This window comes from Oncorhynchus mykiss, chromosome 25 (genome assembly GCF_013265735.2).
Source record: "Oncorhynchus mykiss isolate Arlee chromosome 25, USDA_OmykA_1.1, whole genome shotgun sequence".
Taxonomy (NCBI): domain Eukaryota; kingdom Metazoa; phylum Chordata; class Actinopteri; order Salmoniformes; family Salmonidae; genus Oncorhynchus; species Oncorhynchus mykiss.
The window spans coordinates 13,390,253-13,402,951 of NC_048589.1; the positions used below are offsets into that span (position 1 = coordinate 13,390,253).

The 12,699-nt window shown below is 43.1% G+C and overlaps 1 protein-coding gene across 2 annotated transcripts in view; it reads right to left on the minus strand.

Moving 5' to 3' along the window:
- The window catches only part of LOC110505382 (peroxidasin), an 89,973-nt gene that overhangs the window by 39,495 nt on the left and 37,779 nt on the right, over positions 1–12,699 (minus strand). Inside the window, exons 4-5 of one of the 2 annotated variants that reach the window (XM_021584563.2) lie at positions 8,284–8,355; positions 4,481–4,552 (exon numbers count right to left, since the gene is read on the minus strand). In XM_021584563.2, coding sequence (XP_021440238.2) covers positions 4,481–4,552; positions 8,284–8,355 — 144 coding nt within the window. The remainder of the gene's footprint in view (positions 1–4,480; positions 4,553–8,283; positions 8,356–12,699) is intronic. The other variant, XM_021584564.2, reaches the window with a different exon arrangement.

A 12,699-nucleotide genomic window follows, 5' to 3' on the forward strand; every position in this document is an offset into this window, starting at 1 on the left:
GCAATTATGTTAGCACATCTGAAAACTGCTGTGCTGATTAAAGAAGCAATTGAACTGGCCTTCTTTAGACTAGTTGAGTATCCGGAGCATCAGCATTTGTGGGTTCGATTACAGGCTCAAAATGGCCAGAAACAAATAACTTTCTTCTGAAACTCGTCAGTCTATTCTTGTTCTGAGAAATGAAGGCTATTCCATGCGAGAAATTGCCAAGAAACTGAAGATCTCGAACAACGCTGTGTACTACTCCCTTCACAGAACAGCGCAAACTGACTCTAACCAGAATAGAAAGAGGAGTGGGAGGCGCCTGTGCACAACTGAGCAAGAGGACAAGTACATTAGAGAGTCTAGTTTGAGAAAAAGACGCCTGTCCACAACTGGCAGCTTCATTAAATAGTACCCGCAAAACACCAGTCTCAATGTCAACAGTGAAGAGGCGACTCCGGGATGCTGGCCTTCTAGGCAGAGTTGCAAAGAAAAAGCCATATCTCAGACTGGCCAATAAAAAGGAAAGATTAAGACGGGCAAAAGAACACAGACACTGGACAGAGGAAGATTGGCAAAAAGTGTTGTGGACAGACAAATCTAAGTTTGAGGTGTTCGGATCAGAAAGAAGAACATTCGTGAGACGCAGAAAAAAGGAAAAGATGCTGGAGGAGTGCTTGCCGCCATTTGTCAAGCATGGTGGAGGCAATGTGATGGTCTGGGGGTGCTTTTGTGGTGGTAAAGTGGGAGATTTGTACAGGGTAAAAGGGATCTTGAAGAAGGAAGGCAATCACCTCATTTTGCGATGCCATGCCATACCCTGTGGACGGCGCTTAATTGGAGCCAATTTCCTCCTACAACAGGACAATGACCCAAAGCATAACTCCAAACTATCTAATAACTATTTATGGAAGAAGCAGTCAGCTGGTATTCTGTCTATAATGGAGTGGCCAGCACAATCACCAGATCTTAACCCTATTGAGCTATTGTGTGAGCAGCTTGACCACATGGTACGTAAGAAGTGCCCATCAAGCCAATCCAACTTGTGGGAGGTGCTTCAGGAAGCATGGGATTGCTGCAGGAAGCAATATCTTCAGAATTCCTAAACAAATGGACTAGAATGCCAAAAGTCTGCAAGGCTGTATTTGCTGCAAATGGAGGATTCTTGACGAAAGCAAGTTTAAAGGACATAATTATTATTTCAATTAAAAATCATTATTTATAACCTTGTCAACGTCTTGACTATATTTCCTATTCATTTTGCAAATCATTTCATATATGTTTTCATGGAAAACAAGGACATTTCTAAGTGACCCCAAACTTTTGAACAGTAGTGTATCTTGAAAACTTGATTGCCATTTGACCATTTTATATTCTTTTTTTTATCTGGGATAAGAAATATGATCAGTTTCCCATTCACGACAAGCCTTTCAAGGCTCCGTGTCATGACCCCTTTCGTCAAAATCATCCAACGATCTTAAACAAAGATTCTGGATTCCTTTATTGAAAACAGATTAAACATGAATAAATTCAGCTATAGAAATATTTTCCCCAAACGCCAACAAACCGACAGTGGCGACCCGTCATTCAGGGCAGGTGGCGCATTATTATGAGTCACATACCGGTTTGCAAACAATGTAAAAAAAAATGACAATTTTCATCATTGAGTTAATAAAGCTGCATACAAACATTATCTCTTTTTGTTTTCTTGAGTAAGGCAGCTCCCAAATTCTGGTGTTTCAACCTAGCTCAGTGCTTTCTGTGGTGGCGGGGCGAGCCAGCAGCAAATAGGAGCGTTGTGTCGTTATTGGCTCAGTGTTCTGTCATTCACGGGGAAACTATGTCACCAGGGTAGACATGGGAAATTCTAGCCCTCTCGGTGCTGCCATATAGTTACATTAGTAGTGCCCTTCCAAGAAGGCTCTAGGTCATTGACCACAGATGACGTAAAATCACGTTATATGTACAGTAGCTTTGATTGGACTGATCATGTCAACATCTTACTTTCAAAATATTAGCTAGCAGTCATCCTCATGAATCAAGTCGACAATCTCCTGGCAAATCCTTTTTAATCTTTGTCATATGATGAGAAATAATGAAGATAAACTATAGATAAAAAGCAGCGGTGCTCATTGGCCATTGGACATAAACAGTACAAAACAAGTAGGAAATCGCAAATTCAACAATGAGTGGTTTGGAAGGAATTTGGTGACTGTGACTAACCGCAAGCATTGCAACTGGGAAGTCGGGAATAAATGAGTTCAGACTGGGAAAATACATTTTGAACGGTCACCCAACTTTGTAAATCTTTCCCTCGAAGGACCGCCGTGCCACCTTCCTGTTCAAGTGAGCATATCACAACAAGGTGAGTCCAAAAATGTCTTATATGCTGCTGCATAAATGATGTAATATGCCATGGAGATATGTATACTGTAGCTAAGAAAGTAATACTAAGTGTATGTTGTGTAGTAAACTGTTAGCAGCCCATGTGCCTCACCCTAATAATCTTAATCTTAATTTCACCTAACGTTACTGGTCTGACTCGGTGGTGCACATGTAGACTATAACCTGTTTTAGAGAAATGTCGTCATTAAATATTGTAGGAGCTTTCATTGTCTGCTTATACGCCCCCTTTATTTATCCTACTGTTCTGACTTTGTGTACAGGGAAAATACGGTAGGAGCTGCTGAATACATAGTTATATTGACTACGTCCGTCTTAGCTCGCTCATTAATGTCTTAATCGAAATCACGGAATGCCTACTATCCACTCATCGTTCCCTTATGCCATAGTTTGTACATCTCAATTGTCAGTAGAAACCACATTTGTTTAAGCAAGTCAGCCATATCAGCTTTGTTTTTTTAAAAGGCAGTAAATGAGGCTGAAGGAATTGTTTTGCTGCCAGACAAGGCTCCGTTGATAGCCAAGTGTAGTTAGGATTCACTCCATTGTGCTGGAAAGAAAGCTCTGCTGTTGGGACAGTTTTATGTAGGCCCTAACAGTTTGTGGGCACCGCTTGTTGCCGTTATAGTGCAATTAATGTATTGTTTAGTGTTGTGTTGTTTAGTGGCTTTGCTGAGTTTGCCCCACCAAGAATTACATGCTAAAATCGCCACTGGTTAGCAATCGCCGTAAATCAAAAGAAACAACAAGACTTTTTCCTTCTTATTCTTCTCTTTCAATCCACAGGAGATAGATACATCTTTCAGACTTCTCTTGGTCACAAACAAGTGAGACTGGACATTCAGTTGTCATGGAAATCTTCCCATACAAACGTTCCAGAATAAATGCATCTGGGAATTTCTTCCCCTTTCCAGCTGTGTGCAGGCGGCTCCTTTTCTGGGGAGGGTTGGGGACGTGTGTGGCGGGATTCCAGGGGCAGCCCATAAACACGGAGAGATGGACACTGAAGGAGGAATTCAGATCGGATCCAACACTCCCACATCTGGTGTGAGAGCGTGAAAACCATCCATCCATCCGCATGGTAGAAGGTCCAGTCCAGTTCCCGTGGGGTCTTAAGGTTCTGACATAGTTCACTGAGTCTACTGTTACCTCAATAAGAACGTTTTTTTTTTATATCGGTCCCTTATTTCCCTGGTGAAATTCTCTCAGATCCCTCCTATGTTAGGTGTCAGGAGAGTTGATATCTCTCCAGACAAAAGGCACAGGTGTTATCAGTGGACTCATTGGCCCTGCAGGATAACTCTAGCTGACCTGGGCTCTTAGCTTCTGTAATACATAGCACATAGAGATCTGATGGGTCAGTGAATAAGAAACACACACATAACCCTGAAGTTGTGGTTTTGGGCCATCTACAAATTCTTTTGAGTAGGGCCCTGATTTTTTCCTGACCACATGTCAGGAACCTGAGTTTGAAGTGTTTGGAGGAGCACCAGACAGAGAGTAAGTAAGGGTTCTGGACAAACACAGCCAAACATACGCTGGGCACATTTATCCCTGTGCAGTCTGTCCTCATAGCATTTCTCTAGCTATTTACCCCAGACAGACAGGCAACCAGCTGTAAAAATGGCCCACAGACCTCAAGTGACGTGTTGTAGAGATTAGCTGTCCATTGTTACATGAAGGTACTCCAGAACATTGAAAGGTCATCTAAGGGTCGTGCTGCTTTGAACCCCCCCCCCCTCGTAAGTACAGCTTTCTGCTAAACACATTAGGGCTCTGTTGGTTACGGACACTGCATCCTATTCACAGTGCATCATGTAGGCCATTTCATGGGGATTAAAGTCTATTTAACAGAATGTTTACGTTGTAAAGTATGGTATGCACTCAGTGCCCTCTGGAATGAGTTAGCTCAGGTAGAGACAAGCATGTGCATGCCACAACAAATCATTCAATTATATCATTTGGAGAGTTATGTCCAGTTGTTTGCTAAAGATGCATCGCCCCATCGTTTAGACAAATGTGTACTTTAAAGTAAGAATGTAACTTGCAATTGTACGATAGAGTGAAAGGTGAAAAGTGGAGATAGTGGACTTACAGGCGTTCAAGCTTTGGGAGTTGGGTGAAGGATTCTGGTTCCAAGGACTCAATGTTGTTGAAGTGCAGGTACCTGGAAAAGTGCAGAGCATCGGCACAGCACAGTAACAACAAATTAGGATGATAATTTAGACTAGATGGACACGTTTTCACAGTAGGCCACAGAAATGAAATAATTACATTTTAACTGGCAGTTTCAGTACATTCCAATAGGTTTTGTGATGCCTTCCAAGAACCCCTTAACCTGTCCATTACGTAACCTGTTAAAATACAATCCTGCATTTTCAGGGATACTTTAAATCATAATTCAGACGAGAAGGTATTTGCACTAGGCCTATATGTATCCCTACCAGACAGTTAATATTGAGCGTCTGTGAATTCTATCCCTATAGGCTAACTTTCTGATGGAATGGCCCATCTGCGGGCACAGACAGTTGTTCAATGGAATGCAACTATGATTGATACCAGATACCAGACAAAACTCAGAACTAATGGTAATAAACATACAGTAAGGCTAGGACAATGACATTTGCAAACCAATTACTCACTGTACAGTAATTGTTAGGTTCCGTAACATGTTTGTTTATTGAACAGACAAAGCAACAGTCAAAGCAAGCAAAGGTTAAGCAAAGTTGCACGAATCAGAAGGAAAAAAAACTGTTAATCTCGAGCAACAGTGGATATAGCACAGCATCCATTTACTACACTATGAATGCATTTAAGACTTTTGACTTTAAAAAAAAGAGATAGATGTAGGGTGTTGTCTGAAAAATTGAGTTCTTCCCTCATCAGAGTGTAGAGGACGTTAAGGTAGGCCAGAGGATGTCCAAAGACAACAGAACATTGAACAGCCAAGAGGAATTACACAGACAGCCGTATTTCATGTCTGAGAGAGGGTTGGGGAGAAATGGAGAGGGACAGAGAGAGGGAGAGAGGGAGAGAGAGAGAGAGAGAGAGAGAGAGAGAGAGAGAGAGGAGAGAGAGACAGAGAGAGCGAGAGAGAGAGAGGAGAGAGACAGAGAGAGAGAGACAGAGAGCGAGAGAGAGAGAGAGAGAGAGAGAGAGACAGAGAGATCAAGAGAGAGAGAGAGAGAGGAGAGAGAGACAGAGAGAGCGAGAGAGAGAGAGGAGAGAGACAGAGAGAGAGAGAGAGGAGAGAGAGACAGAGAGAGAGACAGAGAGATCAAGAGAGAGAGAGAGAGAGACAGAGAGAGCGAGAGAGAGAGAGGAGAGAGACAGAGAGAGAGACAGAGAGATCGAGAGAGAGAGCGACAGAGAGAGAGAGAGAGAGAGAGAGAGAGAGAGAGAGAGAGAGAGAGAGCGAGAGAGACAGAGAGAGCGAGTGAGAGAGAGGGGGAGGGGGGGAGATAATATTGATTTTGTTGTCACCCCTTGGCAACAACTAACAGTGAACTTGGCAACAGACTAGCCTTATATCCTTTAATTGATGTATGTGAGCCATAAGCCCGTTGATTTATTTTACCTCACAATTACAATTAAAGCACATTTTATGCCAGTAAACAGGGCAATAGAACAAAGTGTAATAAGAGGTTTTTTTTTGCCCCTTTTTCTCCCCAATTTCAATCTTGACTGATCGCTGCAACTCCCCAACGGGCTCGGGAGGCGAAGGTCAAGTCCTCCGAAACCAATGTGTCAGAGGAAACACCGTTCCACTGACGAGCGAGGTCAGCCTCAAGGAGTCACTAGAGCGCGATGAGCCAAGTAAAGCCCTCCCCCCACCCCTCCAAACCCTCCCCTAACCCGGACGACGCTGGGCCAATTGTGCGCCGTCCTATGGGACTCTCGATCACGGCCGGTTGTGATACAGCCTGGGATCGAACCCAGTTCTTTAGGGACGCCTCTTGCACTGCGATGCATTACGGAGGCCCGTAATAAGACATTTTAAGCACCAAATTGAGATTTATTGTGAAAAGGAACTATTGTTTACATATGTTAGAGAGGGGCAGAAACATGCTTTGTGTACATGTTCTAATAAAATATACATTGCTTATGTTCTGTAGTTGCTCTGGCGTTAAATTCATATTTGGCCACAGGTAGCCCGTTTGTGAATTGAATATGGTCGACAACAAGCGAGCCAACATGCTTGGGAAATTCTCTCATTTAAATAGCAGGGGAGCATGGGATATTAAATACAAGACTGGCAGTACTTTAAAGAAATGTTAATCCCCCCAACTCCAACATACAGCTTGCATAGCATAGTTGTAGCCCAACAGAATAGCAGACGGCCATTAAAGTGAATGCAACTCTGGCTCAGAACTTGTCACCCACACATAAAATCCTTCATTACTGTATCAAAACTCAAACCAGCTGCAGGGCAAAGAGCCTGGACTTTGATTTGGTTTCGCTTAATGAATAGCCATTTGTTCAGTGTGCATGCATGTCGTTATGCAGGGACAAACAGCCACAAGGCCTCCTAGGTTCAACCACCCGAATTGGCTGTGAGGAGGAAGATGAATGTCAGACATTTTTGTTTGGGGGTAGTTCAGAGAAGAAAATGCCTTCATGGAGGACACTGTCATGACTTCCCAAATATTGTGTTCAGTATCCACCCCTTATTAAATGATGTCCGTTTAATTGTCTTCCATTGACATATGAAGCCCCATGGTTGCGATATATATTTTCCCAGAAGGGTTAGGGTTAACCAGCAATAACAATCTCACTAAACTCAACATTTGGCAACAGTTGCATTACAAAATAATTTCTTGTTGAAAGAATTGTTTAACTATTGGCTTACTAAAAGAAGGCCATTTCAGTTCATGGCATTGGTGGTTTAAACACAATTTACTACTCGGCGTGGACAGCTTGCTTTGTTGTAGGTTCTGTATCAGCCTTGGTCTCCAACACACACTCAACATTTACCAAACACAATAAAACCGTTACATCAACAAACAGAACAAAAATCTGAAATGAATCTAATTTCTGGGATGATTTGAACATATTCAAGTCATTGAGACAACATGCAATTGGGAAAAGATGTTAGAAATGTAGACATCACATTGATAGCTTAAGGTCACATGGACATTTATACAGATTTGAGGCATCCTTTCTCATACCGATACTGAAGGTATGTCTCGTAGACATAATAAGCCCATGCAATAGGCACATGGTGACCTCTATCACTCTGCTTGGGAAATGCGTAGGGGGCCCTCTATGAAACAACAGAACTAGCGCATAACACAACTAGATGGACAATGACAAGTAAGGTCAAGGGGGAGACAAGCAGTCAGCGTACAGTACAGTAGTGTGACTCCGGGGAGGAAGTCAGACACACTGGGCCCTTTTCAGGCTTGAGGTATGTTGATTTAACATGAACTTACGGTAAGTTATTGACTTAAGTCCACGCTAAGCGCACTTATCTCAAGTTTGAATGGGGCCCACAGTGAAGGGCAAGCTGTGCAGCATGGCATGCGGCAAGCAGGAGCTGGAGCTGTAGTCTGGGAAGTACATGGGACATGGGAAGCTGAGGCCTGCTCGAGTCTGCATCTGCTTAGCTACAGTAGAGAGTGGGCAGGGCAGGGCAGGGCAGGGCATCTCGTGCTGTATTTTTACACACGAGGATCAGGTAACGCACGTCTGTTGTCGTGGCAACGAGGCATGCTACTCATGCAGGGTGTCAGCGCCACATACAATTGGCGGGTGCACACATGGCATGCATAGTGGCGGCATGACACCGTGGGTTGGGGGGTCCGGACAGACGGGCAATCAGATATGAAGGTGCAGAGGGCGAAGGGGAGGAAAGAGGGTGAATAGGAGGAAGAGGAGGATGAGTAGCTGGTCACTTACAGTTGCTCTAGAGAGACAAGTCCCTTAAATGCTTGTCTGTCAATTGATTGGATTTCGTTCTTGTACAAATAGCTGAAAGGAGAAATAATCAGTAATATTAGTCAAAAACACAAATGAATTCTCTCTAGCACCTAACACAAGTCCCTACTTCCGCATTTCCATATATTATTTATACTGTAAATTATACATTTCTCACTGTAAATCTGCTCGTATTCTACAGTTCTATGTCAACTTATCTTTTTTTTTTGTCATAAATGTATGTACACTTTGTGTAAATTCCTCAGTTTCTGTATGTTGCTTATTTCCAGCAGCATCAACATCACCAAGTCAAATTCTGGATATGCCCAAATGTACTCTGGGATTCTGATTCTGACAATGAAAGAACGGCTTAGTTGAATGGCCCAGTTACTGTACGAAAGGAGCTATCATAAAACCAACTTCATGGGATCAATGTTTTGAAATAGTATTTTTGACAGTGAGAATGTCCATCCACTCAGGTATCACAATAAATGAATATTAGCTATATCACTGCATGATTGGTTGATCATTAGGGACAGAGAGAAAAACAGCATAACTTGCATAACATACATGTACAAAAAGTTGACAAATCATAATGTAAAATATATATATACATACATTCTGAAAAAATAGAATATATGACAGAGGGTTGGTGGGGTCCCTCAGAGTTCTGCGAAGACTTTCACAAAAGAGCACCATGTCTCAAGTAATGTAATGCTGTATAGCATCACTATGACGTTCCAGAACATTTTTAAATGTAACCTTTATTTAACTTGGCAAGTCAGTTTTAAGAACAAATTCTTATTTACAATGACAGCCTACCGGGGAACAGTGTTCTAACTGCCTTGTTCAGAGGCAGAACGACATGTTTTTTTACCTTGTCAGCTCGGGGATTCGGTCCAGCAACCTTTCGGGTTACTGGCACAACGCTCTACCACTAGGTTACCTACATCTAAAGACAAACATCACATGACATGTCTGTGTTTTCCCTCCCTCTTAACGTGAGAGAGATATGACACTAGAATAGCAATGGCTTAGGGCAATCTTCCCTTTCATCTTCTACTCATCTCCAGTTACTTTACATCGATGGGTCGAGTCGATGAGAGATTCCCATTTGCTCTCAGCAAATATGACGCAATGTGGGCCTATGGAAAAAGACACAGCTCCGCTTTCTCTATCAGGGATATCTCATCACTCTCTGATGTTTGTCCAGTTGATCCTATGTGACAGTGATGATCATCAAAGACAGCACGGTCTAATGCACTGCACTCACAGACAGGCATCCACTGATGCTGACGGAGGCTGAGCTGAGTGTTAGCCAGCACAGGAGATTGGGAACATCCTGGGGGGAATGAACTGGGAGCGATCTTCTCTGTCAAACACACACACATGGCTTCTCATTTAGCGCATACACAGTACAATAGATGCTGGTCTGGGCTCTTACGTAATCAACATAGGAAGGACATTTCTTGACAGTGTGAAAGGCATTGGATGACATGTCAAAGATATCCAGACAGCATATCTTCCTTACTAAACTTTACATGTCAACAAGGGTGTTGAGGCATATTGAACACTGATCTTGTCAAACAGGCGTCAGCTGAGTAGACCTACTGTTATTGGTGAAATTGAAAGCACCATGTTGCTTCACACAGCCAAAGAACTGTGGACTTGTTGCTGGGAGACTATAGAGTCTGAATGTTCAGCTTAACTCAGAGAGTTAGTTTACAGGCAGCCTGAGGACATTGAGGCTGACTGTAGCTAAAGCCGAACACCCAGAAGCATATGTGTGTGTGTGTGTGTGTGTGTGTGTGTGTGTGCGTGCGTGCGTGCGTGCGTGCGTGTGCGTGGGTGGGCTTGTATTGCTATCCTCGTGGGTACCGGAAATCCCCAAATGTCCCCACAAGGTTAGTGAAAAAAGGTCAATTCCCAGGTCCCCATCAGTTTTAGGCTTAGGGGTTGTTTGGTCCCCACAAAGACAGTAAAACATATGCTGTGTGTGTGTCTGTGAGAGAGAGAGAGAAAGAGAATGAGAGAGAGAGAGGGAGAGAGAGAGAGAGAGAGAGAGAGGGAGAGTGGGAGAGAGAGAGAGAGAGAGAGAGAGAGAGAGAGAGAGGAGAGAGAGAATGAGAGAGAGGAGAGAGAGAATGAGAGAGAGAGAGGGAGAGAGAGAGAGAGAATGAGAGAGAGAGAGGGAGAGAGAGAGGGAGAGAGAGAGAGAGAGAGAGAGAGAGAGAGAGAGAGACTGTGGTGAGGCCTGGAAGTGTGGGGTCTGCGTGGGAAACCGGATGGAGTCGGGAGCTGTAGGGTCGACTCTCGAGGGGAAGAGTACTGAGGCCTTTTGCTTGAATAACCCCAAAGCCTCTGTGGCCTCGTCCTTATACAGTTCAATGAGAACTCAACTGACCCGCCATTTTAGTCCAACTGTACACCCACAAACATGTGTTGTGAAACTGTACGAGGGACACAAAGAGAGATGTTATTCCTCACCGCCAATGACACTGAGAAGAACCCAAGGCCTGTAAAGTATTCTCGGTTCGTAATCTCATACTATCTAATGAAATGTCTAACTATGCAACCTGACCCAATGCCAGGGTAAAACTCAATCAGAGCGCCACCAACAAAAATAACAGCAACAGAAACCACAACAAACCACAACAGGATATTTGGATTTAGATCACAGATAAGTAGGGCCCCGAGTGCTTCCTGACCATGTGACCTGACTTGGAAGAAACTCAAGAGCCCTGGTTAGGCTATAGCCTAAAGGTCACATAGGAGATAGATTGGGGATAAGGTGCTGTGGTAGACTAGCGTCCTTCCTAGAGGGTGTTCTTGTACATCAAGCTGCCTCCCACTACTAGTGCTGATTGATTAACTGTAATTTCACTTATTTTTCAGTTTTCAAACAACTAATTGACCGATGTCGGTTAAATATTTTTGAATTCCATTTTGTTTTTGTTTTTTCCTGTGAGCTCCACGGGTACATTGCACAGTTTATCTAGAGATAAAACAGACCCATCCTGAACTGTGCGATGTTGTAGTTTCCAACAAGCCAAAATTCTACTACATTTTGCACCTAAAACATTGAAATTAACTACAATGACCATAATCCATTGCGCATCTACTTGTCAGGTCTGTGTTTCTTTTTAGAATGCGAAATTGTGTGAGGATATACAGAGAGCAGCTGTTGCTTCGTGGTGTATCTCAACCCGAAAATACATGATCTAAGTGATTGATAGTTGGTGTTCGGCATTCATAAAAGTATGCCTAATTTACTTTGAAGAACTACAAAATTGTGATTTTGTCAGACAGCATAGGCAGCAGCTCTATAGGGATGAGATGATGACTTGGAATTAAATAATAAAACAAATGTAATATCCTGAAATACTGAAATATTTTATTAAAGTCATGTGAATAAAGGATGGTTAATAAGTGATCAGCAGTAATGGAGAGTCACTACCATCATGGGACTTTTATTAATGGTTTTATTCTGTGTTGTTATAGTATTCAACACACATAATGCATAGCGCATTTAATGGAAACAAAAATATTCTAAACTGAAATCGAAAACCGTGATTATTTTTTAACAATCGAACCAGTCCGACCTCAAAAAGCACAAATCGCTCAGCAATACACACTACGGAAACAAGGAGAGACTCCTGCTCCTATGAATCATTCCGGCTGGCAAAAGCCAAGGCTACTTAGAATACATAAGATGGTCAGGAAAGACTTCTGGCATTAGTTATTATCACAAACCATATTCCCGTAACACTAGACCCTTCGACGGAAAGCTGACCCTTAAAAAAGGGATGTACCGACTTTTCTGTCAGGTCGTACAGTGGAGGGCACATGAAAGACCTCAGGGAGGAAGCTTTACTGGGGCCTAAGGGAGGTAAAGGGACAATCCACCAGGCTATGATGTCAGGGTGAGAGGTGCAGGGTTAAAGGGTTAAAGGGTTGATCACAAGGGCATGGTCAGTGTGCTGGCCTCAGATTATCTCTGCTTTAAAGGGACAGGGCCTTATAATTAAAACTAGACAAACAACCATGGGAATCACCCACACTATGCTGCAGTTACAGCATTTAGAGAAGTGTGTGCGTGTGTGTGTGTGTGTGTGTGTGTGTGTGTGTGTGTGTGTGTGTGTGTGTGTGTGTGTGTGTGTGTGTGAGCGTGTGTGTGTGTGTCTGAAGTTATTCTCAGGAACTTATCCATCACATGATATTCAGCTACTAGTAAAGACAAAACAGGGATCTACAGAACAGCCCAAAAAAATCTAATCAAAGTGTTTTACAGTTCAACCCTTCCAACGCCTACAGTGAGCCTGGTGGGCTGAAGGTCTGCGTTATCTAACCCAGGGGTGAAAGGAGGAGATGAGAAGGTTAATGGAGGGGAAGATGAGA